Source organism: Diachasmimorpha longicaudata, chromosome 6 (genome assembly GCF_034640455.1).
Source record: "Diachasmimorpha longicaudata isolate KC_UGA_2023 chromosome 6, iyDiaLong2, whole genome shotgun sequence".
NCBI lineage: Eukaryota > Metazoa > Arthropoda > Insecta > Hymenoptera > Braconidae > Diachasmimorpha > Diachasmimorpha longicaudata.
In genome coordinates, this window is record NC_087230.1 from 9,974,281 (window position 1) to 10,000,574 (window position 26,294).

At 37.8% G+C, this 26,294-nt stretch overlaps 2 protein-coding genes and 1 non-coding gene across 10 annotated transcripts; all 3 read left to right on the top strand.

Annotated features, from left to right (window-relative positions):
* The first annotated feature begins 396 nt into the window (after positions 1 to 396).
* On the top strand, positions 397 to 24,425 carry LOC135164056 (FERM, ARHGEF and pleckstrin domain-containing protein 1-like). 8 transcript variants are annotated; one of them, XM_064124061.1, is made up of 14 exons: positions 397 to 573; positions 2,257 to 2,361; positions 2,643 to 2,865; positions 2,978 to 3,101; positions 3,489 to 3,576; positions 3,662 to 3,817; positions 3,893 to 4,053; positions 4,155 to 4,229; positions 6,384 to 6,526; positions 7,128 to 7,400; positions 21,048 to 22,247; positions 22,324 to 22,478; positions 22,559 to 22,818; positions 22,960 to 24,425. In XM_064124061.1, the coding sequence occupies exons 1-14, from the start codon at positions 397 to 399 to the stop codon at positions 23,033 to 23,035; spliced, it is 3,216 nt and encodes a 1,071-aa protein (XP_063980131.1). In that variant the 3' UTR covers positions 23,036 to 24,425. The 8 variants fall into 8 exon arrangements, with proteins under 8 accessions (XP_063980131.1, XP_063980132.1, XP_063980136.1 ...); XM_064124062.1 differs by having other exon boundaries at positions 22,330 to 22,478; XM_064124063.1 differs by lacking the exon at positions 397 to 573 and adding an exon at positions 1,363 to 1,721.
* On the top strand, positions 4,790 to 4,923 carry LOC135164157 (small nucleolar RNA SNORA36 family). The gene has a single exon (XR_010299240.1). It is a non-coding gene; the product is annotated as a small nucleolar RNA SNORA36 family (small nucleolar RNA).
* LOC135163457 (uncharacterized) lies at positions 7,406 to 17,511 on the top strand (the record flags this gene model as incomplete). The annotated part of the gene is made up of 1 exon (XM_064122907.1): positions 7,406 to 17,511. A coding segment is annotated over one exon (7,881 nt), but the record flags the coding sequence as incomplete, so codon positions are not given.
* Positions 24,426 to 26,294: the final 1,869 nt, after the last annotated feature.

Below are 26,294 nucleotides of genomic sequence, written 5' to 3' on the forward strand. Positions count from 1 at the left end.
GATTGTGTTTTGTTTAATTTATTTGTTGGTATAGTCTATTGTCCCTTCCACCGGCTCTACCTCATCATCGCCGTCCAGTTACAACCCTCTTATCGTCTTTGTGACACTGGTTACATCAGAGTGAAACGCTTTTGTCATGTTTAATATTTCTCGACAAGTATGGGGCTGTTCCAGATGTCAAAGGGCTCTTCGCGAAAGCAATTCCTTTTCCGTGGCTTTGCCCATTTATTTTCCCTTTTTTTTTTAATGGATGCAGGGAATTTTTTGTTCCCCTCTGTGCGTAGGATGACAACCTAACGACGAAGGTGGGGATCGATGAACTTTGCTTGAGAATAAGGGGATTGGAAGGATTGAGGAGGTGGAGTGAGGTATCACTCAAATTACTTGGATGGGACTATGAATGATATCGACAATTTAGGGATGATTAGCTCCAAGATGCCCCACAGTCACTCCACACCCGCTGGTGTAGATGGTGGCAGTCGTACGCCACCCACTACACCGAGAAAGGCTGGAAAAATGCTTGCTGTAAGGGTGCAAATGCTGGATGATACTATCACGATGTTTCAAGTACAGGTAAATTCATTTTCAGTGTTTATTAGGAATTTTTATAGACTATCTGGTAACTATTATGAGCAAAACGTTCAAAGGGGAGGAGAATAATAGGCTCATTTCATTAAGAATACAATGTATATTTAGCAATTAATTAGAATTACTCATTCAAGAATATCTTTACTTGACAATCACGGATTTCGGGTCGTTTTCATGGAATTCGCATCAAAATTTGTCAACAGAGTAATAACAGTTTATTGCCTGAGAACTATGTCTGGAATTTATTGGGGAAGATTCAGCACTAGCCTTGCTTGTTGTTATGATAGTTGAAGTGAATCTTCGAATTTGTGGGGTTTTTCTTCCTTGTTTCCCTCTAATGCTCTCTGAAGTGAGATTGCAGAAGGGTAATTGATTTCCATTTAATTTGCCAATCTAGGCATTTTACAAGTAACCGTTTCATTATTCAGGTCAAGGGGTCTGGCTTACAAGTCCTCTTTTGTTACTGAGGAACTTACCCACGCGATAGTTTATTGAAATTTTCAATTTTTCACGGTTTAAGCATTTTGTATGACTAAATTATTTTTTAATCGCATTTCACTACAATTTTATTTTTAATTAAAAATCCTGGCTATCTCTTGGAAAAAAATCGTTCGTGAAAATGAATTTTCTAATTCATTGCCAAATTGTCAAAATATTTGCGAACCTCCATGAATCATTGGAAATTAGCCGTAAAGATAAGGTAGCCTTCAATAGAGGGTCTACTGTTCAGTTATAAATGGAGATGTGAATTCCCCCGAAAGAAAAATGATACTGATCCTGAGATATTCTGAAATTCCTTCCATTTACTCGGCGAAACTGTACGTGACATCTTTAACAAAGTAGTAAAATTATAAATCGCAAATTCACCAATTGTCCAACACCGGGAAACGCTAATTTATCCAACAATTGAAGCAGTCAAAGCCTTTAAAAAGTGCTCGGATTAGGTCTATTAGCCTTGACAAGGATTAGTTCAATCTGCAATGAAATAGTCAATTGGAGCTGGTCAGTCAATTCACCTTCGTTGGAAATTCTCTCAGTGCTTTATGATAAACTCCGGGAGCATAAGATTATTTCCACTGGGATAAATTATTAGGGCACATTATGCACTGGTAGTAATGGAGTTTAACACAGAGGTGAGTCAGTTTCCAACAACCGAGGGAAAGAAGCTGCAAGACTGACCTATTGATTTTTTTCACCACATTTTTTTTTTCCATTTTTCTTTTCCTCCCCATTTTTTCTTTCGCTCTCATAAAGCACATGTTTGCGTACACACAGAAGATAATACCTGGAGCAGTTAGGTCAGTTTGTTTATTTTTGGGACGAGAGTTTATATTCTCCTGTGTTTTTCTGTCTATAAAAATGTCAGAATGTTTTTTTTGCTTCCTTTTTCATTATGCATATGAGAGTAGTAACACATAATAAAACATTATGGGAGTCCTGGGACGGAGGGAATATATATTTAGTATTTCAGTTTCACGGAGAAGTTTGCTTTATAATTTTTAGCGATTGAATGTTGAAAACAGACACACTGTCTCCGCAGTTGGAGAGGTTTCTCGAAAAAAAAAATTCTTGAACATTTTTAATGGCTATGTCACTCACCACCAAATAATCTTGACTATCTGTAGAAAGATCGTTTGAAGTTTATAATGGGTTTTGTTGCTCTTACAGGCGAAAGCCATGGGCCGGGTTTTGTTCGACCAGGTCTGCAAACAATTACATCTACTAGAAGCGGACTACTTTGGACTAGAGTATCAGGAACCGAACGGAACAAAGGTGAATACATGATCCCTTTTTTTTTATCGATTGGACAGAATGAACCATCAATTTTTCCCCACGTTTAGCCAGTGAATGAGATAAGTGGTGAAATTTTTGAGATAAGTAATAAATTGGATAAATAATGGTCTGGATGACATTAAAAGCGTTTTTGGATCAATTTACGATCACTCAAAAATTAATTTAATAGAAATTTATCAATTCAGTAGCAGAAGTGACTGAAAAAACTGAGAACTGTAAGAGAGAGAAGTGTAGTAATTGCGCGATGTGAATAATTTCAGTACTGGTTAGATCTGGAGAAACCAGTATGCAGACAAGTTGGTCTATCCCTGGTAGATCCTCTCCTAAGATTCTGCGTAAAATTCTACACACCCGATCCGGGCCAACTTGAGGAGGAATTCACTAGATACTTGTTTTGCTTGCAAATCAAGCGAGACTTGTCCCAGGGATATCTACAGTGCAACGATAATACCGCTGCGCTGATGGCGAGTTATATAGTGCAGGGTAAATTTTCATTGTGTCTGTATTAGACGCTATGATTCACAATCACATACTGCTGATTTAAATCACTGAATGGATAGTGTCTATTGTATTGTCATGTTTTCTTCTTTACCAGCCGAATGCGGCGATTACGTCATCGAAGATTACCCAGACCACACGTATTTATCTACGTACAAATTTGTACCGCATCAGGATCAGGAACTCGAGCGACGAATTATGGAAAATCATAAAAAACATGCGTAAGGAAAAATCAAGCAATATAGCATTGAATAGAAATTAATAGTTTATCTGCAATGTCACCGTTGAAACATTTTTTATTGCATTTAATTTACGGTTTTCATTTTAACTCGCGTATTCCATCCTTTTGGTGGCGAGAAAAAAAATAAATCAATATCCATTTGAATGAGGAACTTCTGAGTGCCCTAGTTTCTGACATTTAGAAAAGAGTTGAACACCCCATGTCCCAGTAACTGACATCCTCTGGAACGTTCTTATGACAAATAGAAACACGTATGAAAAAATTCTATTGAATTGTACTACAGAATTGTCTATTGAAATTTCTATAAGATTATTTTCTGAAAAATTGGGATATCGGTTTTTCACAGATTTTTTTATTTATATTGCAGGGGTCAGTCTCCTGCAGAGGCTGATTTAAATCTCTTGGAGACAGCGCGACGGTGTGAATTGTACGGAATGAAAATGCATCCCGCTAAGGTGAAAAAAACAATTCATAACTCTTTTTACGCGACCCTCTATCCCTTCACAGTTTTCCTCAATTATTCATCCTTTCTTTGTCAAGGATCACGAGGGAGTTCCACTGAATTTAGCAGTGGCACACATGGGCATTATAGTCTTTCAACATTACACAAAGATAAATACATTTAGCTGGGCTAAAATACGTAAAATAAGTTTTAAACGAAAACGATTCTTAATCAAATTACACCCCGAGGGATACGTGAGTATATTTAGCTTCTGCAGTATTTATGATTCATTATTCGACCTTGAGTCAATTTATGTCTCATTTCTACAGGGGTATTATAAGGATACTGTGGAATTTTTCTTCGAAGGAAGAAACGAATGCAAGAATTTTTGGAAAAAATGCGTGGAAAATCATGGTTTCTTCCGGTGTTCAGTTGTTAAACGAGTCATCAGACAGAAAACCAGGGTTCTCAGCCGAGGTTCATCGTTCAGGTATTTTGTCCATTCCACTTGAACAATAACAAATTGAATGCCAAAGAGAGATTGAAGAAACACATTTTATTCAATTCATATTTTATATTTTTCATCAACAGGTATAGTGGAAAAACGCAAAAGCAGATAGTCGAGTTCGTCCGTGATAACTACGTGAAACGCCAAACATTTCAAAGGTGAGTCATCCTTGAAAAGAACCAAGCAGGCAAATAATGAGATAAAGATAAATGAAAACAAATAAAAATATGACACAGCCGTGAATGCTGAAATCGCTGTCCGATTTTTAATTAAAAAAAATATACCATGAGATACATAAACTCAGAGTAATGATGTAGATAGTGCATGAGTAAGTTGCGTCTGTTTCCCTGGAAAATTCCCAGATTGATTTTTTGATAACGTTAACGAATTTTTCATTAAGTGTATCAAGCACAAAGTGATAAATGTTTTTTTTTATTGTAACATACCACCACTTTGATGTTTTTATTCATTGAGATGGAGGTGGCACGGTCCCGCTTATCGCCGGGACAACACGACTTCATCATTATTTGTTTATGTTATGTCGGTATAATTGCATTCATTGCACCCTTTAAATTGTCTGAGGTCTAAAATCATTATGAATAGATTGTTGGATTATGGCCATCTGCCGTATTAAGTCACTTGGCGCAGAGCTAGGGGATTAGTCTCGTAATCCGAAGGTAGTGAGTTCAAATCTAGGGAGATGAGAATTTTTGAAAAACCAAAGTCTTGAGTACAGAATATAGAATTCACTATATTCTGTTAATTAAACTTTGGAAAATTGAACCAATTACAGCTGCACTGATTATTCACTATCTAATTCATTTGTGAATAAGAGATAGCAGTAAGATGAACATTTTACCCCTTCCAGTTTAAAAAAAATATCAGAGGATTGTACCGTAAAAGGAAAAGAATTAATTTCAATTTTATCAATAATTCAAAATGATTTTGACCTCATTAAGTGATTTGCAACCCGTTGCATTCGGTTAAACCTTGAATATCAGTTTGTCTATTTGACTTGTAGTACGATTTGTGTGCCTAAAATCTATTCCACGTTACTTATTATTTATTTAATTACACTGCACACATGAACATTATTCCACCAAAGAAGTAATCGTTTTGATAAACCTAGAAAAAGAAAAAAATGTCCATTAGTGTATTGCCTGCTCGAACAAGGGGTGGCGGGGAGTCAGGCTCACCATCAGGCACGACAAAACCCGAATGATCGATGTACCCTATTTTTTTAACTAATCACTGTGAATTATAGAATATCTATCGATATCGACTCTATCAAGCGCATTTATGCTCTAGCATCTTTCTCTTTCGTGTTAGTAAATTCTTTACTTTAGCCATAACCGATGTCACACGTCACTATTTTTCAATGTTTTTAATAATAGAATATCCGAAGGTTAAGATAATCGATACTGAGGTTTGAACAAAAAACTAGTAGAAAATATTAGATGAAAATAATTTACTTGAAACTCACGTTTGTACACAAAGTAATTAATCCCTGTAAATACGAATTCGCAATAACATTGGTATTTCACAATCGCCCCCGCGGTCTACTTGATCGAATGTTACATTGTATCCATTGTTTTTCAAATCATGAATTCTTATTGCACATTCTTGGAGGTTTACACACACTATTTTTCCATATGAGCATGCAAAAGTTCTCTGAACTGTGTCTTCCTGAACAACAAACAAACGTTTCTGATAACGAAAGGGACTTTGTTCATAGTGTTTTCTAGTTAATTTACAGTCTAGTAAACACCGAGCGCATTGAATAAAAAATATCTAAAATTAAAATCCAATATGACACTTGGGAATAGAGAACGAGAGAGAGAGAGAGAGAAAGAGAGAGAGAGAGAGAGAAAGAGAGTAATGTTTCTTTTGTCCAATTGTCCTATTAGATACAACGAAATTAACATTTCCGGAGTGCCTCCTCAATGTCATGTCATTATTTAACGTTTCTTTCCTCATTAAGTCTCAGTTTCATAATTTCAATAGAATAAAGACGGCTACGACCTCCTTGAGGTCTCTAGTGTCATTAGAAGAAGAAGAATAAGGGAGTGAAGACAAAGAGAAATGAAATAAAAAGAGAGAATTGTCAAATCTCGACTGTCGGAGGCCTGCAAAGATGAAATAGAAAAAAAAACAGTGGGGACATTGTTATAAGACAAGGAAAGGAAAATTAACAATTGGAGGGGGAAAAATTAAATATATATTACACATATATATATAGAAAACGAAATAAAACCTGTCATTCTAGCGGTGGCACAGGTCTGATGCTGAACTTGACTCTCTCTTGCTCGCAGGTCCAATTCGTTCCGGCAGACTAGCGGTGGTAGGGCATTGCAGGGCTCGGAGGGGGGAGGTTATCGTGGCGCCACCCCAAGCAGCTCGCTTATGGGCAGCTCCAGCATCTCTGCCCACCCCCTCCTGCCTCTTGGCGACCCTGGTATGTACCACGACCGAACACCACCACACAAAAAGAAAAACAAAGATATTAGTCTTTTTTTTTTGTTCATTGAGAAAGTTGAAGAAATGAAAAAGAAGACGATTTTTTTTCAAATCATCTCTCGATTTTTTTTAATACAGAATTTTTAAGTTTCTGTCTTTTTGTGTTACATTTTTAGTTATATTTGAGAGTAACTGTAAATGAACTGTCCTACTGTAGACGTAGCGCTTAGGTTATAACTAGAATTAAATGTAGGAGTGCTTTGATAAACAAAATTAATTCAGCTGCCTTTCCAACTTTAGACAGAATTGGAAAGAATAAACATCTGACAATCAAAAGCTGGTAGAATGAGCACCGGCGTTTGTAATCCCCTGAAAACGTTGTGATTGGAGTTAAATGTTTGCAACCCGTAGTTAAAAATATTGCAGTGGTGAAAAAGAAAAATGACAGAAAACCACAACATTCTCAACCGCTTTTGACTGCCATTGAAACACACTTTGTTACTAACATAAACACTCTTTGAAACATGAGCCCTTCCACTGATGAGACCGAATCAGTGATTCTTATTTTTTTTCTCATCCTTTGTTTTTCAAATAAACAGCACTGGGAACCCCGGCACTGTCTCTGTCATGCGGTTCGATGACACTGGATTCTCCGACGACTGTGACGAGTGTCTCGATGGGGGGGACGAGTCACCGTCGAGACGACACAGCTATGTCTTATCGGACGCTCACCTCTATAGACGTCCATTCACCAGCTACCCCCAATCAAGCACAATCACATCGTCATACTATGGGTGCACATCATCAACAGCAACAGCAGCAGCAACAGCAGCAGCAGCAGCAGCAGCAACAACGGATAACATCGTCAACAGGTCGTATCAGCCCCTCTAACAGCAGTCCCCCTGAATTTCCACCACCAAGACCCCAGCCCCTATATCCCTGGCAACGTTCCTCGAGTTGTCGTGAATTATATGCAACGAGTTTTGAGGACTCTGGACGTGCGCGTAAAATTGACGAAAAGCCCGAGGGTGGCCTTGATACAATACAATTGCCCTCGCAGGGTGAACTTGACAATCCGATAACACGTTATGACGATACTAATCGTTCATACAGCGCGGCAAGTTCAAAATTACCATCATTAGATCATGACTCTGTACCAGAGCGTGTTTACAGTAGTTCATATCCCGGCACATCGTCATTATCAACAGAATCGGGCCACGAGGAGTCCGGTCCCGGTGCTGATCTATCCCACGATGATTTATCCCACGATTCGTATGAACTACTCGAGCGTGAGCACGAATTTGAATATCCCGAGTCTTATTCGAGTCCACGCGATGAAGCAGTCTCTGATAATAGTGACGAAGGAATTGAACAGGAGATGTTCCAAATGGACTCGGAGACTGATTCGTTTGTAAAGCACAGATCAATAAAATCCACTGACAAACAGTTATTCAAATCCGTGCTCGCTGATATTAAAAATGCAAAGGTAAAAACATCAGCGGATCGGTGCTCAGCAGCGTCTAAAGCTGAGGCTAATAATTTAGTTGTAACAGAGACAAGAATTCAGCGCACAAGTACTCAGATAGAGCGTAAGTACGAGGCGCGACAGATTAATTTGATTGATCAGTCTTCCAAACCACCGTTACCACATCAGGATTCGGGCCGAAAGGATCCCGTTGTTCTGCAAGTTCAAAAGCAGAAGATGACCGTTATGAATGAACTGAAGAATTTAAAGCCAAAGTATAAAATAACACACGTTGACTCGGAAGTGCTGAGGGACGAGGGTATAATGCGTCCCAAGTCGCGAATTGATGATGACTTGAGTCCAGTTGAAGCAAATCGAACATTTCTAGATAAAGCACGGGAAAGAACAACGCGCGCGCGTAGTATAGCGAGCCTCGATGATCATGGCGCTCATAGGTCTTACGTTGAAACTGGCAGTCTTGGTCGTAGTCATCATCGTGATAAAAAAATTGATAAAATAGCAATGAAAGAGCGTAAAAGTTTTGAGCGGGAGGAGCGCAAGCGAATTGAGCGTGAAAATTTTCGGGAAATTCGTAGATTAGAGAAAAATGATTCGCGAGAAAGAAGATCAATGGGTCGAATGGATTCACGGGAACGACGAAGCATGGAGCGTTTAGATTTTCGTGAAGCGCAGATGCGAATTGAGAGGAATGACAGTCGGGAGTTGAGGAGGAGCATTGAACGCTTGGATTCGCGTGAGAGGAGCCACGACAGGCTCGACGGAGGGAAAAATGGACGAAGAGGAGATTATCGGGAGCCGAAAGTTGCAAGTAGTGAGCGTTTAGATTATCGAGAGATGCGCAAAAGCTTAGAGACACTCGACACAAGTCCCAAGGAAAAATCGAAAAGAAGCCCGAAGTCTTATGAATACGATAGGCACACTTTGGAACGATTTGATTCAGGTAACAGAAGTCCATTTGATCGTCACAGCCCCCGAGATGTTCGGGGTAAGAGTTATGAACGACTGGATTCGAGAGATAGGCCAACTTTTGACTTTGATCCTCGAACAATTGAGAGATTAGGATTATTAGATCGGAATGTAATGGAGAGATACGATTCTACGGAAAAATCTCATGACAGACGAAGTGGTGAGAGACGAGGGAGTGATCGAAAGGGTTACCTCAAACAAGAGTCGAGAGATCGAAAGAGCCTTGATCGTATGGACTCACGTGAACGACGGAGTTCCGATGGTTTATCCCAATCATTTGCAGAAACTAAAAAGAAAAACAAAACTGATGATGAGTCGCCCAGGGAGAGAGACGACTGGAGGAGCTTGGGACGGGCAAGAAAAGAAGAGGAGAGACGAGACCGGGAGAGGCAGATGAAAGTATTTATGGAATCAAGAACAGAGACCATCATTGGTGTCCCCAATGAGTGGGAAAGTGTTAAACCCAAAGCAGGATTTGCTGAGTACGATCCCAAAGTTGTTGGTGGAGTAATTTTAGGTTTCGATGATGTTGCCCTGACTGGACACATACCAGTTGAACGCACAAAGAGCGATCCAAACCCTGGACGACAGCGGATTGGTTCCAACAGTAAACGTCACATTCTCATGCATCAAAAATCAATCGACCTCACCCCAGCTGATTCTGGTGATGAGGATGCTTTTGTTGATGGTGCTACGAAAAAAACCAATGCCGATATTCCATATACTTTGCATAAACGCCATGTGATGAATGGAACTGCGTCGGATGATAGGTCTGAATCTGACAGTGGAAAAAATTCCAAGATGGTCAGAGGTATTGAACTTCCAAAATTACCCATCAAACAAGTTACCGACGTTTCTCTTCTAGATTTGACTAAATTACCACCAACTCCTACATCGATAGCCGTTAGCAAACTCTCGGCCGACAGACCTAAGAGTATTTTAGTGAGTCCCGATAAATCTAAGTCTCCTAAGATGTTGAGTCCAAAACTCTCTCCCACTGAACCCAAGATAATTCATATACCTTCAGAGAAGAGTCCTCCTCCGGGTATTCTTAAGTCTCCATTGAAAACACCCACCAAATCCCCTTCATTAGATAAAATCAAAGGAGAATCAAGATCCAGTATCGATAAAAAGTACAATAAACTCTCTCCGACGGAGTCAAACGTTACAATCATCTCTGTAATAGAGAAGCGATCACCTAAGAAATCTCCAGGTGATTCTAATGTGACAATAGTGTCGGTTATTGAGAAAAGAAGGTCCAGTGAAGTAAGCCCGAATCACTCTGGCTCGGAAAGATCTCCATCGAAAATGTCTCTCAATTTTGCAGACATTGTTGTTGAAGAAATGAAACAAGAACAGCGAAGGCAGAGTCAACAGAGTATTGAAAAACAGCAGCTAAAGGTACCCGATGATTCGCTCGAGAAACAGGACAGCATCGAAAAGATTCCGCTCCCAGAAATTCCAATGAAAACTAGTACTAAGCCTCCGCTCCCTGTGAAACCTTCCCTTCCATCGAAAGATAATTTTGAGTCTGAGGATAAGTCTGAGCAGAAAATTGAAAGTAAAGGAGAGGCCAAGTCATCCTCTCCTGAACAGGCTACGTCTCCCCAGAAAAAATCCGAAAAATCGAAAACCCTCGAGAAACCCAGTATTCCTGAAAAAACAAAGCGCATCTTAGATCGAATAGAATCCAGATTTTCGGAGTTCAATAAAAACGCGTCAACAAAAGTACCAAGGCCAAAGATAATCGACACAGGGCACGATGATTTCGTGGATCCAGTGGCTGATTTGCCCTTAGATGAAGTACCTGTCAAGCCAGCATTTGAACTTGATAGTTTGAAAGTACCGGACTTCAATCCCTTCATGCTTAGACCTCACGCAGAACCGTTAAGATCAAAGTCCTTATCGCTCGCTGAAGAAAAAGCCCCCATAGACACTCTTTTATCTCCGGAATTTGAGAATAAGCATTTTATCCAGGATGTCTCACCGAAAAAGATCAAAAAGGCGAAATCCGAAGCTAAGAAGGATTTCAAGAAACAATCAAAGTCTCTGGAAGGTGATAAACCACCTCTCAAGAAGAGTTTATCGAAGGCAGCGAAATTATCTCCGGCAAGTTTAAAGATTGATAAATCCAAATTGAAATTGGGAGAGATGCCTCAAGAAATTATAATTATCGACTCGATAGATGTCGAGCCTCAGATTAGTATCGTACAGAAGGGAAGATCTAAATCGATAACACGATTGTCTAATCGTACATTCTCTACCTCGAAAGATGAGGAGACGAAGAAAACACGTGCTAAATCTGCCTCCGTCGATGAGGAAATAATCAAAAGTCTTGGTGGTCTCAAGCCAGATAAACAGCGGCCAAAATCATTGGGAATATCCAAGAGTCTTGGGAGTACCGAGAGAGAGACAGCTGAAAAAATATCACCAAAAAAAATCACAAAAGGAAAGTCCATGGATGGAAAAATATCTCCGCACAGAAGATCTCCCTCTCGATCACCGGCGACACGATCGCCTGTCGAACCTAAAGAGCCAGCATTTATTGAAGAATCAATGGAAGAAGTGATGGCTAAGGAAATCGAGGAATCGCAAGCTCAGAAATCAGATACACCATTTTCAGATGACAAACCGAAAGAGCAGAAAATAGAGACACAGATTGATTCAAAAGTAGAGAAGGTTAATGATAAACACCAATCAAAAGTCGAATCAAAGGATAAAGTAGAATCAACGGCAGAAGAAAAATTTGATAAATTTCAAAAAGTAGTATCTCCCACAAGCACAAGAAAACCAGGGGATTCCCCAATGCTTTTTGCTCGTTTGGGTCTATCGGAAGGTAGTGGTATCGGTGTTTTAGAACGACAGGGAGCAGCGACGCAATCGCCGATCTCTCAGAGACGAGCAAAATCGCTAGATGCTCCCGTAGTAGCTCTTCACAAACTTCCTCCAGCAAATGCATTTTCCAGTAAAGATGATACAGTTGAAGAAATACAAGACGTTATTCCTGAGGTAATCCTTAAGAAGGAGGAAACAAAACCGCCTCCAGCTGACGCCTCTCCAAATAATCGATCTGATAGTACCGATCCAGTGCCCACAGATTCACTATCCATGACTGAGCCATCAACCCAGTACTTGGAATCACCTTCTGATGAAATCCAGGGAATCACCGCATGCCCAGATTTAATTCCTTATGAACAGGAAGGGCAGAAAACGATGAAAAGACTTTTGAAAGATGAATACGAAGCTCCGAAAATAGAAGGGCCAACAAAGTTCATCGATCAGAGCTCCGTAGAATCCACAGCAGAGCCCGATCTCATTCCAGAGCTTTCCGGATCAAAAAGTCGCTCGGCTGACGGGTTGAAAAAATCAGAGGTAAGGAAAGGAGAGACCTCGAGTGGAACTGATAGCTCTGAAGGTGACAAAAAAAATTCATCACGAAAAATGAAAACAATAGGATCATCATGCTCAATAACAACGGATGAGGCAACTCCCAGAGGCTCAATCGAACGTGATGAAGTTCCGAATGTGACAGTGAGCACTGCCGGAGGAAAAACTGGGATGGCTGTAGATTACTATGATGGTGAAGATCCTCCTGACATGATAAAATCTCCAATTCAAATTTCCATAGAAGAATGCTCCGACGCTGACGGCCCACTCAGTGATGATCAAAATGACATTCTGGATGAGGCAATTTTCCAAGCAAAACAGACAGAAAAACCTCGATTGGATTCGGGAGACACGAGTGAAGATACTTTAGATGCTCTGGACGCTCAGATGCAAATGCAGGGTCCGGATAGTGATGTTTCCTCTCCGGATTATGCAGATAAAATGGATGAAAAGACCCTTGTTGAGGTAGAATTAACTCCTGAATACTTAGAAATGCGAAAGGATGACATGCTCGGGGCGGAAGAACTTCCTGAGGATGAGCCACCAAAGGACAAAGATTCTGAAGATCCCAATAGGCTCTCGCTCGATAAAAAATCTCGTTTAAGTACTGAACGTTCTCGAAGTGAAGAAACAAATACTTATACTCCAGAACGAGAAGATCCAGACTCTAGCTCGTGCTCGATAGCCCGACCCCTGGGAATAGGACAAATTCAGTCTATTTTCGATCGCAGGGAAATTGCCGGGATGAGAGAGAGCAGAAAGGAAGGCTCCGTAGAAGAGGAAAGCAGTAGTTGCTCTCATCCCCCAGTTAAAATGGAATTGAGCTCAACCTGGAAACCATTTCCTTTAGAAAGCTCTGGAAGTTCTAGCCTGGAAGATGCTGGATGGATACCGCAGGATGATAATCACCATCAATCACACTCCGAAGACAGCAATGGGCCCAACGATGATAGCTATCGTGAAGACCTTGCAGACTATGCCGGAGCACTCCCTTACCCAATCAATCCTGAGGTAATGGCGAATTATGGAGCATTTGCTCTCTCTAGGACCCTTTCGAGAATTTCAGAAAGATCTACAACATCGGAACAAGATAAAAGTGATCTCGAGGACTCGTTCAAACCATCTTCCAGGTCTCCAAGCCTAGACGATGAGTCACTGATCTCCAGTGATCATCAACCATCCTTATCTTCTGATCCACCTTCGGGCGCTGCCCTGCCTTCAGTCTCCGATGATAGGAGAACATCTTCAGAACTTCCAGATATACCCATTGATGTACCGGGTCAGGAAGATAAATCCCCCAAGACTCGAAGGTCAAGACTACATCCACAAACGTCGGAAGACTGGCCATCGCCTCCCAGTTCTCCATTATTTGACCCCACAGTTTGCAGTCACGTAGAGACCTTCTACATGGAAATTAAACCGGAAGAAGCTGTGAAAGTAACTGTAACTGACAGCAGTGAAACTCCCAGGGCAGCAGATAGTGATTCTAGTGATGAGAATCGCACACTGCATGATGATCTACATTCTACACTCTTAGAAGATGGCCAAAGCTCTACCTCAGCAACAACTGTCGATGGTACTGTGAAAATTGCTGTTAAACCAAAGAGTAACTCCTATATAACAGGCTCGTCCCACAGTGAGGACACATCAATGGGTCTCTCGATGTCAGAATGGTCGAGTTCAAATAATACAGTTCGTCAGTTCTGTCAATATTCTGGCACGAAATCGGATGATAACTCATTAGCCGAGCTTGGAGCTTCCATTTCGGACTGGTCGGGAAGTACTACTGTGATTCCACAACAGTATTACACAGCAATTGCAACGGAGAAGAGTCAGAGTGACACAACGACTTCCGACAAAAGTGTTACGAGCATGAGGCCAAATTCAAAGTGCCAACATACGAGTCCTTCCTCTTCGAGGCAGGATCTCCATGAGGCAGAGGGTGCGTGTGGATATGATGAGAATTCGCCCACAGAATATCCTCCAGAGATAACTGATCATCCTGATGAGTTTGATGAGGCTAGGAAATTCGTGGAAAATCAGTTTGACAAGCATCGGAGACGTTTCGACGATGAGCAACCCACTGCCGGAGCGTATACTGATATTTCTCCGCCCCAAATTAAATTTCAAAGTGATTACGACGAGGAGATCGATGAAGATATTGAATTCGGTGCTTTACCAAGCATTCCTGGCTCGATACCAGAGGAAGATGAAGAAGAACGTCTGTACGATAATGTTCCTGCGATGAAGTACTCTAGTGGAGACAATGTCAGGATGAAAGTCAGCCCTGGTGACAGTTCCGAAGATATGCATGAGAGATTTGCTGATTTGGCATCGAGATCGAGATCTGGGGATGATGAATGGAGTTTCGAGGAGCCTAGACAGTCTTTGGAGGACAATCGGCAAATCAAAGGGACCCATAAATTTGATCGAGGTTATTCAGAGCCTGCTGATCAACGACCCGGCACTAGATCCACGCAGAGACCCGTTATCGTACCAGTGAGAGCCAAGTCTACTCCTTATTACTCCACGACTAGTCTCAGTGGAGAATCGACTACCTCCAGTCCTCCCATGCCAATTCGTGCGCAGATTAGGACTAAGACAATACCATACACTTGCAGAAGTCCTCAGAGCGAGGGAGACACCTCCTCCAGTATGGATAGTCCAGCACATACTCCGGACAGGGTACAGAGGGCCTTCAGGAGAAAGAGACAGCAAAATGCCAAGAGAAGACATCGAGTTGCTATCGATCTTGAAATCAAAGATGGACAAATCGTCTCCAGCACTGATTCAAGCTTTGACGTCGCTACTATTCCTCCACCACTTCTTCCAGAAATGAGCATAGATATCGAAGATGATGCCGATGTACCTCCTCATTTACCGCCTCGTCGACGAAATATTGAGGATGATACACATTAAATAATTTTCATCATCTGAGAATGATATGAAAAAGTCAATACTTATCAAGGTGAATTGAGACGCTAGACAACGATAGATCAAACGTCAATAGTTGGAGAGAATAATATCGATAGGCTTCGAGATATGGATTGAGGAATTGATTTGGCAATACGGAAGTTCGTGAGAAATGCTCAAGTGTTGAATGAGTGAACTTGATAATACTCATTATGATCAAAAATGCAAGAACATTTAGTAGGGAATTAAATAATTAATAATTCATACATTAGGATACAATTGAGTGTTTTAATACCGGAGTTTGGACGAGACAATTTTTTTTATCAGTTCGTTTTGATGGTTTAAGCGTTGAAAATTAAAAAAAAAAAGAGAAATACGGTGAGCGATGCTTTGCGGAATAGTGTAGGAATTTGAATTAAATATAGATGCAGATACAGGATAATTGTAGGAGTAGGTTTTTTTTTTGTAGGTAGGACACTCCGAGGAAGTATTCAATAGAATTAAGTAAGGTCGAGTGGAATTTGGATTGCATATAAAGGTATGACGGAAGAAGTTTAAATTATTCAGAGGGAATTAGATGATAAATATGAGGATTATTACCAAAAATACTATTTAAAAATATGTTTTTATTAATAATATTTTTGTTAATACTATTATTGTGAAAGATTCAATAGTACTGACATTGAGTTCACGAGGATTGACAATCATCACAAACGCCGCAAAATGCTTAATTAATCGATGGAGTTATTGTCGATCGTGAATTGCGATTTTACTTAAAAACAGTCGACTATTTATAAACGGGTAAAATTATTCAATATTTTTCAGTTACAAGAGCGATTACGTTCGACTATCATTGAACAAAGTAAATGGATGATAAATTTGCTCAATATAGGATATTAATATCTTCATTTTTTCCCGCGTGTTATGTGGTCAGGCAAAGTACCAAAAAATGTGTAGTAAAAAATACAATTTAAGACCGAATCATCGTGCATTTCATCCTGGAGAAAAAAAAAACGTGTGCCTAGATTTTTAATCATCGAAGTTTTCGTTCCCCTTGGTTCTGACCCCCTTCGATGATATTGAATTGTTGAGAATTGAGCCTCGGCCGACGTTGGCTGAGTACCGAGTCGAATAATCCAAGGAATTGGTGATGAAATTACATTCCAAAGCGATTTGAATATATTCCATAATATTATGGATTATTTACATTTAAGATTGTACTAACATTCTTATCTTGAAAGAAATTTTCTTAGGGCCCTTTATTATCACTATCATTATTACTATTATTATTATCGTGGGAAAAATTATGGTAGTCTTGAGATATTGAAATTTTCGTTTCTCATTGTTTAGTTAAGGCATGTGGTTCGCTAGTCCTTAAGGGATATATTGATGGGAGATATAAGCAGAGCCCCTTGGTCCTCTTCCAGTGGTTCATGTCACTCCACTTAGATAACTATCATCACCCACCCCCACCCATTCTACCGGTTTGACTTGTAAATTGACAAGAAAAATACCATTGCATCTGTTGCATTGTCTCAGACCCATCATCATTGCACTCATCACTGCACATTCACTTAATATTTTATTCATTTTTTTTTTTCATTAATTTTCATCACTCATTCACAAAAGCTACCCCCATGATTAATGATTTAAAGGTGAAAAATAATTCTTGCAGCTTCCGCGAAAGTTCGTGGTAGCCGAATTTTAAAATTGTCTTCCTTCAGAATGTAATTGAACTCAATTAGTTGCACCTCAATCACTTGAACTTGAATGAAAGCCCAACACGAATGAGTTCGTGAAAGTGTGCGAGAGATGAGAAAATAATTTCAATATAAAATTTCAATGTAAAACAAACGAGAAAAAAATTCGGCTGTTCCCGTAATTAGAAAATGACTGAAATACTGTATTCAATACAATTAGACGGTATATTAATTAATAAGAAGACCTCCCTCAAAATGCGTATATATATAATACAAAAAAAAACCGAAAACAAATATTTATTATATTATATATATATACAGAAATGTACGTACATAGGTTATTGAATGAATTCGTAATTAAAATTAGGGAGCAAGGTATCATGAAAACTCATTGATTGATTATTTGATAAATTTGAAATTTATACTTTTGTTGCCATATCGATTATTTAATTTTCTGTGATAAATGAGAGAAAAAGATTTCGGTGATGCTGTTCAGTCGTGGGCATTCTTATGAATACTGGCGTCAACTTTTGACAGGTGGTGATTACAACCGTTGGAACTACGCTAATGGGTACGTGAATTCACCGGCTTGGCACATGCCTTACCGAGTCAATCCGGTACGAAACATAATGGTTCATGCAACGCCACGCACACTGACTAATCGGTTTTTACCAGCCTGGATAGAATGAGTCAACCGAGTGTGGGGTACTGCTTAAAGAAGCAATTAAAAAAAAAATGAATAAATTTGCAAGTCAATCAGAGCTAACCAATGAAAAAGTGCAAAATTTGAAAACTGATGATGAAAAATGAAGTAGTGATAAAGAGCTGAGTACCACGTACCATGACACGGAGGAAGAAATAATCATCTTCTATACTCACTTTCATTGGAGATGCCGTACGGAGGCCTCCACCTCTAGTTTATTTAGTTGTAATTTTACTTAGTTCTGCATTAATCACATTTTTAAATTGTCACACTCACAATCTATTTATTTAGTTCAAATTTTATGGCTATTGACGACTGGTAATTAAACGTCTTACTCTGACCGTAAATTTTTTTCGCTCACGACCTTGTGTTTCTATTTTACTTCAACACTTAACTATTTTTGTCTTTAGATCACCTTAGATCACTCACATCTTTTCAATCACAATTGGCAATACATTTGGAACGTCATAGGCGTTTATTGACAGTTTCAAATGCTCATTCCTTCAATGTGTCGAGAAAGATTTTTTCTATTGCTTTTAATTGTCCCAGTGATTATGTAAATATTGTAGATGTTGAATTCGAAGCTCTTTACTTCTGATAAAGTCATTGTCAATAGTTCCAGATTGAGGCCAAATGTCGAATGATAACAGTGCTATTTTATTTGATAATTTGAACTTTTCATCGTCATGAAAGGGTATTTTTCATTAATGCTTGTCTAGTTGAAGTAGTATAGTGTCATTCTAAGGATCATTTTACTGATCAACTTGTCCGTATTATAATGACTCGTCAATGTTCTCACGAATCATCGAATCATCTAGTTGAATAGAATCCATAATTTACCTCCATTGACCACATATCTAGCTGTTATTCATTCATAGAGAAAACAAAATATGACACATTTCTGAATATGTTTTTCTCTTCTGTGTTGTGTGGTACTGAGCTTCCCCGCATCTCAAAATCAATTGATTGAATTACTGATTGTTATACTCACCTATGAACCATTACGTAGCGAACCCTGAATCATGATTACCCCACTGCCATTTTTCTAAATCCGAATACGTCGACATTATCTCTTTGGAGATTGTGTCAATATTCTCAATGTCGAAATACTGAACGAATGAATGAATATTCTCAGTGTCAAACTCGCAGATCATTTTATATTGTACAAAGAAAATCAATATTTTCAAACAAAATTGAACCCTAGCGTAATTATAGAACGGAGTTTATTCGTCATGATACTCCGTTGCATGAGAGAATGATTCTAACTCAAATCGGAGGGGAAATATAAATAAATAGTGGTGAAGGATCGAATGTTAAATTAAGGATGTTGTGGATTGACGACCAAAATAGAAATACATCGAAATATTTCCTTCACTTTGCATTTTTTCATTGCAATAGAATTTGTTGAATTTAAACATTATTGAAAATATATATTTAATGATTTTTCGTAGTATCAATCCGTAATATCTTTAATTCAATAATTTGATTAATTACTTGAACAATTTTGTTTTACTGTTATCTTGAGTAATCATCACCTGTCGACTGTTGCAACCGCAAGTACTCTAGGAATGTCTGGGCGTAATATAATTAATTCCTGCTGGTGACCCCTTGGAATTCATCAGTAAAACTTAAGTCTTCTAGTCGTCCTCCATCTCAGCCCTCATCCCTTCTCGACACCCTTAATTATAACACTGACAAATCAATTTGTTGAGGTATTGTTACACACCCTGCATGATTTCCTGAATTAATTGATTAATGAATTGTTTACAATATTCTAAAGATCGAATTTACATTGACATCCAATTTTTTAATTTTTCAATAGTTATATGTAAGACTTTGTTTTGAAGAGTTTGTGGAGAAAAACCAGTGGCAATCTATACTGTTTGTTCGAAGTATAGAAAATTCCCCGAATTATACATATTGCACCGTTGACATTTAATAATCACTATCCTCATTATTGTTGTTATCATCATTAATTAAAAAAATGGAAAAATAATGCCGAGTTCTCTCAATCCAAAATAAGTTATCGGAAGATATGGGAAATTGAGGGAACCTTTGAATATATCGAATTTTATTTATTAAGTAATTAGTGGAACTCAGAAAGGCCGTTTAATGATTCTAAAATTATTACTTCATGAATTAATCACATGAAAAATAATTTCATTCATCATGAAGACGAACGATTTGAAAATTGTATCGAAAACATTAATATTAATTGTAGAAAATTATCGGGACAAAATTTTTACAATGAGGAGGATAAAAATTCTGAACCCATCAGTAAGTAATTCTTTCAAGAGGCAATTAGAAGTTAACGGAAGGAAAAATTTGTTGAAAATAAAAACGAGTCTCCCTCTTTTGAATGACGCCAAAAAAAACTGAAGTAACGTATTGTTAGTAATAATAACCGCATCGATTTTTTAAACGGTCAACTAACGATGCTTGTTGATGAATCTATCCGTTATCTTGATAACAATAATATAAATATCAGTGAGGACTCTCATGCTTGTGTCTCGGGTTCCGTACGAGGACATGAGAACTCGAAGTTTAAACTAAAAAGAGATTAACACAAATGAGGAGAACATGAGGGGTAAAACAGAAAAAAAACAAAGGTGAAATCGTAGGAAATTTATTGTACATTGATTATTGATACATAATTATGACATTAATAAATTATATACAAAGTCATTTACAGGCATCAGTAATTTCAAAACGTTCTTCTCTTTTAATATTTTCATTGATTTTCGTTTGGTTTCGTTGAAATTTTCTTCATTTTGACAATTTTTCACGAGTAAAATTGTCGACATTCTCCTTTTGTTTTCCTGTTGTTTCTTTTCATTGTTTTGGGGCTGTTGAATCCTCAAGGGTTCACTCAGCCCTTGTCTATCTCTTTTGAATCGCACTCCTGGAATTGTTGGTCGGCTGGACAATGCCAAGTGTGAGTAATTCCCAGTTGGTGAAAATTACCTCATGAACAGATTCAGTCTTTATGTTTATTTTATTGTACGATGTGTTGCGATTTTTTTTAGCAACGAAAATATCACAATTTTTAGCGTCTTTCATTGTTTCCACAATTATTTGCGGTCGATACTTTCGTTTGCACGTGCGAACTTCCTAGTGCATCGTTACTCTTGATTTTTAGCACAAATTATGAAATTTGGAGAGAAAAGCATGAAGCTTATTTACGTGCCCCAATTATCGATAAATCCCTGTAAAATATTTTCATTTATAAAACCTACCGACGATCACTGCAATGACGCATGCCTATCCCTAGCTAATTCCAGAAATCCCATTTTATATTATTTTGAAACAAAAACATGAATAAATCTAGTAAAATGCGAGAATTCTAACAAATTTTTTATTGCAGATGGGGATGAAGTCGACAAGAATGACGAAAATACGTCAAAAGCCGACAACAACAATTCGTTCTACATAAAGGGACAACCCGAGAAGGTACAAAATAAAATTGGGGGGATAAACGTCAACGTTAATGTGATAAAGACACCGGATTTGAGTCCAGAAAAACACATAAAAAATGGAGACGTAGAGGACTTGGAAATAAGGAAGACCAAACGATGGCCTACCGACAAAGCTTATTACATTGCCAAAGAGCTTCTCATGACGGAGAGAACATATAAGAAGGATTTGGATGTTATAAATGTTTGGTTTCGCGAAGAAGTATCAAGAGAGTCAGATCTTGATGGTGAGCCCGCTGTGGGTCTGATAGAATTACTCGCTGATGCTCATGGGCCATGGCTTCAAGAAATGGAAGCACGTCTAGCCCGCTGGGAGAGTAATGCACGTCACAATATCGGTGATTTTCTCTACAATACACTTCTCAACGTTCTACCACTTTACGATCAGTACTTGGAGAATTTAATACCGGTACTAGAGAAAATGGAGTATTCAATGCGTACGTCACGGAGATTCGATCAATTGTGTCGGGATTTCGAGTCACAGAAGTACTGCTATTTACCACTAACATCATTCCTGCTGAAACCACTCCAACGATTGCTGCATTATAACAGTATTATTGATAGACTATTAGATCACTATCCAAAGGATCACACGGATTTTGAGGATTGCCTAGCAGCAAGGGATAGACTTGGAGAAACACTTCTTGAAGGGCTTACTGTATTGAATCAGGCAGAGAATCTCGTCCAACTCTGTGAACTGCAGCGAGATATCAGTGGCTTTGATAATTTAGTGCAAGAGGGACGAAGATTCATCAGGCAAGGATGTTTGCAGAAATACAGTCACAAGGGATTTCAACAAAGGATGTTCTTCCTATTCTCCGACATTTTACTCTACACATTCCGAACTCAGCAACCCACTCAGTGTTTCCGTGTCCATGGTCAACTTCCCCTGAAGGGAGTGACGATACAGGACGGTGACAATAAGACAGGAACGGACTTTGTCTTCGTGATCCATGGTCAAGGGAACCAATCATTGACAGTGGCTGCTAGCAGTGAGGAGGAAAAAGAACGATGGTTGGAGGATCTCAATATGGCTATTGCCCAAATGGAGAACGAGAGCAAGACACCCTACTTGACCGTAAAATCATGCAGTGAGTTTTTTTCCAATCATTAATGTGCGAATAATTTTCAAACATCTTCTTGTCATAGTAAAATGAATACCAACAGTTTTAGGTTCTGTCGATGAGCTTGGCGGTGCTATCGACTTAGACCGTACCAGTTGTGGTGGTGCAAAAGACTCTCAGAGAAGTAATACAACAGTCCATGTGTGTTGGCACAGAAATACAAGTATCAGCTACAGCGATCAACTGCGAGCTTTCCAAGTGAGTCATTATTTTGTACAGTAAATTCCATTTGATAATAAAAATCTAATTTTTCATAATTAAAATTTAATCAATTACAGAATCAGCTGAGTGGTTTTCTACTGCGTAAATTCAAAAACAGTAATGGTTGGCAAAAGCTCTGGGTTGTATTTACTAATTTCTGCTTATTCTTCTACAAATCACATCAGGATGATTTTCCACTTGCAAGTCTACCATTACTTGGTTATACTGTATCAACGCCAACTGAGAAGGATGGAATCAACAAGGACTTTGTTTTCAAACTACAATTCAAAAATCATGTCTATTTCTTCAGGGCCGAGAGTGACTTTACATTTGGCAGGTAAATATAGACAGCAATTGATAACTCATGCATGAAAAATTTTATATAAAAATCTAGGGATTTGATGGAATATTTTTCATTTATAGTATTTTTATATTTAGAATTGGTTGCTCTAATGGATTTTTTCTTTTCTTGAAATAGATGGATGGAAGTAATAAGGAGTGCCACGCAGCAGAGTCACATTCCCATTAATTTTAATCGAAACGAGAAGTATTAATGCAATAACAGTGAGGTCAACTGGAGTGCGCATATTATAGCCTCTCACTCATCGAAAAATATGTCGTACTTTTTGTTTATTTATCAGGTGTGTAAATTTTCAAATTCAATATCATGATTCATGTCCATCGTTGTTGAATATTCCATATGATTCCGAGCAATAGTGGGGGAATAAAACATTTATCTGATTGTCATAGAATACAATACGAAATTAACAATCAATTATACTCAATATAAAAAGGGTTCTTATAAAATATTGTCCATCGTTTGCAGTTTAGATGATATTCAGACAAATGCATTTAGCCTTCATTTCCCCACTTTATAAACAAAGTCTTCGTGTGAAGCAAAAAATTCTAAATGAAGTGAATCAAAAAAATTGCGGCCTTGAATCTATTAAGAGAATCAAATGATCAAAGAAAGAGAAGTGAAAGAGAGACACCAACACTTTTAAAAAAATTATTGCTAGGAAATTTTTTATATAATATTTGATAATTTCGTACGTTAGTCTAATAACCTGAATCCCGAGTGATGTATCGCAGGGTCAATTGAGAAATGTATATATTTATGAATTTGACTATAATTGAACGAGAAAAAAATTGCAATGGGCGCAATTGGAATGTTTCGATTTATAATTTGATAAATTTACTCAATTTTCGCTATGTGTTAATATGAGCGTTTATATGGGTTGTGTCTTCACTGGAGGACAATAATTTTGTTGTGAATTTTAACATATTTTCAGGTGTTGATGATTTTTATAAATAAGCAGGTGACGAGAAAATTGTTTTTAAATTTTTATACATTTTTGTCACTATTTTGCAAAGAGTGTTGATTATTATATTAATGGAATTGCGATGTTTTTTCAATTAAAATATTATACATTAAAAGTATCCAAGACTGCGAATGGAATTACATAAAGACTTGACATGAGAATCAACAATCATATGCATAGCATCATGAAAGGGCAATAACTTATTGCATTTTTTATTCATATACATAAAAGTTATTTATCCGCACATATTTACAAAATGCAAAACAAGAGATGAAGACGAAGATGAGCAATCAGTCAACGAATAGTTAAAAATATTATTGAATTTTTTTTTTCATTCTATCTGTACTTCTTTGAATGTATGGGAGCCGAGAAGTAAAAATAGATTTTGTTTTGTAATTTAGCCGAACATTCTTTGGAAATGTATAGATATCATACTGTTTACCTCTGTAGAATGACGAGAAATCTAAATGGAACGATGAAATGACAGAGAAGTTTGAGCGATGTTTTTCTTCTTCTTTATTTACGTAATCATAAGAGACTTTACTTTCCTGTCCATTGAACAATATATTTATAATGGGAATTAGAAAAAAAAACAAGAATAAATGTTATCGTTTACCGGGAAGTGAGTAGATTTTTCTCTTAAACTATACATATCCGGCAGGTGAACTGCCGACATTTAAAATCCCTTGTCTTATTGAATTTTAATATTTTTGGTTCAGGTGATAGGGGACTTGTTAAATATCTCTTTTACATCGCAAATGAAGTAGTTTTTTGAATATATAATTATGGGTTCAAGACCGTCAAGACTGTAAATGAAATTAGCTGAAGACCCGGTTGGAAATAATAAATCGTAAGGGTGACATAATTATTGAACAATAGCTTGTTAATTTTTATAGCAATATCCATATTTGAAATTGAGCAGAAAAAATAAGAACAATAATGAGTCAACGAATAGGCAATTGCACATAGTCGTATAATTTTTCATTTTAAATGCATGAAAGAAATTATGAATATAATTCCGTTCTACATTTCAATTGAGCATTCTTCTCGAAATCTATATAAATCACTGCTTCACAGTGTTGTAACCTTGTAAAATCCATAGAATCGCGAAGCTATGAAGAACATCAATGGATCGAAGGTTTTTTTGCACTTTTCCATTTACGTAATCGTAAAAAATATTATTAATTGTAATCAATGAACCCATCAATATAGGGAAGTAGCATGCAGAGAAAACCCTCAGTGTTTACAGGTCAAATTATGTGTGATAATTTTTCTGGTCTTATGAATAATCTCATTTTTTTAACGAACATGTCGTAATTGTTACGAAACAGTTAAACAGTAAAGATAAATTTTCGTGATAATTGGATCTATTTTTTTTATAAAGCCAGATTGATATATCATTGCTGCCAAGTCTGTGGGAATTTGCTTTTGAAAAATCATTTAGACTTTGACGTACAACAAACGGGGTTGAGGCAGTGGTACAATCAACAACAATGATCTCACCTTCTTCCTTCAGGCGATTGGAGCAGCTTCAATTACGAACAATGAGTAAGAGAAAAAAAAGCAATAGTGCGCTGAATAAAAATTACTCGATAAGTCTAATAATATTCTCAATGATAAATTTATATTTTTTCCCACCATATTGTCATTAATTACGATCTTTGAGTGATAATAATGAATAGTACTAATGGGATACTTCGAATTTGAGCCTGAAAAAAACCCAACTAATGGATAATAATTCCAGGGTTAAAGAGTTGATCTTGAAAGTTTGAAAAACCAGTTTGGTAAGTGGGGAATACCTGCTGTTGCACAGCGGACTTGACGGGAATTTCGAATGAAGAAATTCCAGGTTCGCGTGATAGTGTGGTAATGCTATTTATGACTTTTTCATTCAATGAAACATGAAGAGTGGGTATAAATAATTAGTGGGTGAGGGAGAAAAACCGAAGGATGGATGAGTCATACGAGGAGCTCCAGATCATATCATTTATTGACGTTAATAGGGAAAATTTCTTCGAAGGTCCAGGTTTTTCAACGAAAACTTTTTTTAATTATCGAATACTTGTAATTTGGTGTAATTATTCTTGAGTCGTTATCAACAGAATAATGGTAATAATACTTTGGTAATAATAGTTCATCAACAGTCTTCTCCATGAATTTCAGACTCACCTCTGTCATTCACGAATAAACATGTATTCTGTCGAGTGATTAAGAATGATGCATCACTTCTTCATTATGTTCGAAAAACAAGGAAATCCCCTCCGCTGCTCCAATTTTCAATTTCACTTTCAAAGCTTAATCTACTTCAGCGGTGAATATGGAACATTCTAATAGGTTATCGGTCTTCCCCCGGGTGACCCATACGATAGTTCAAATCCGATTATGTTTATTTACGTGTGTTTTTTGAACAGTTACAATCTCAGATCATAAATCACGGCTAATCCTAACTGTTTAGTATTTTCAAAAAATTGAGTAACTGTTTAGGCCATTT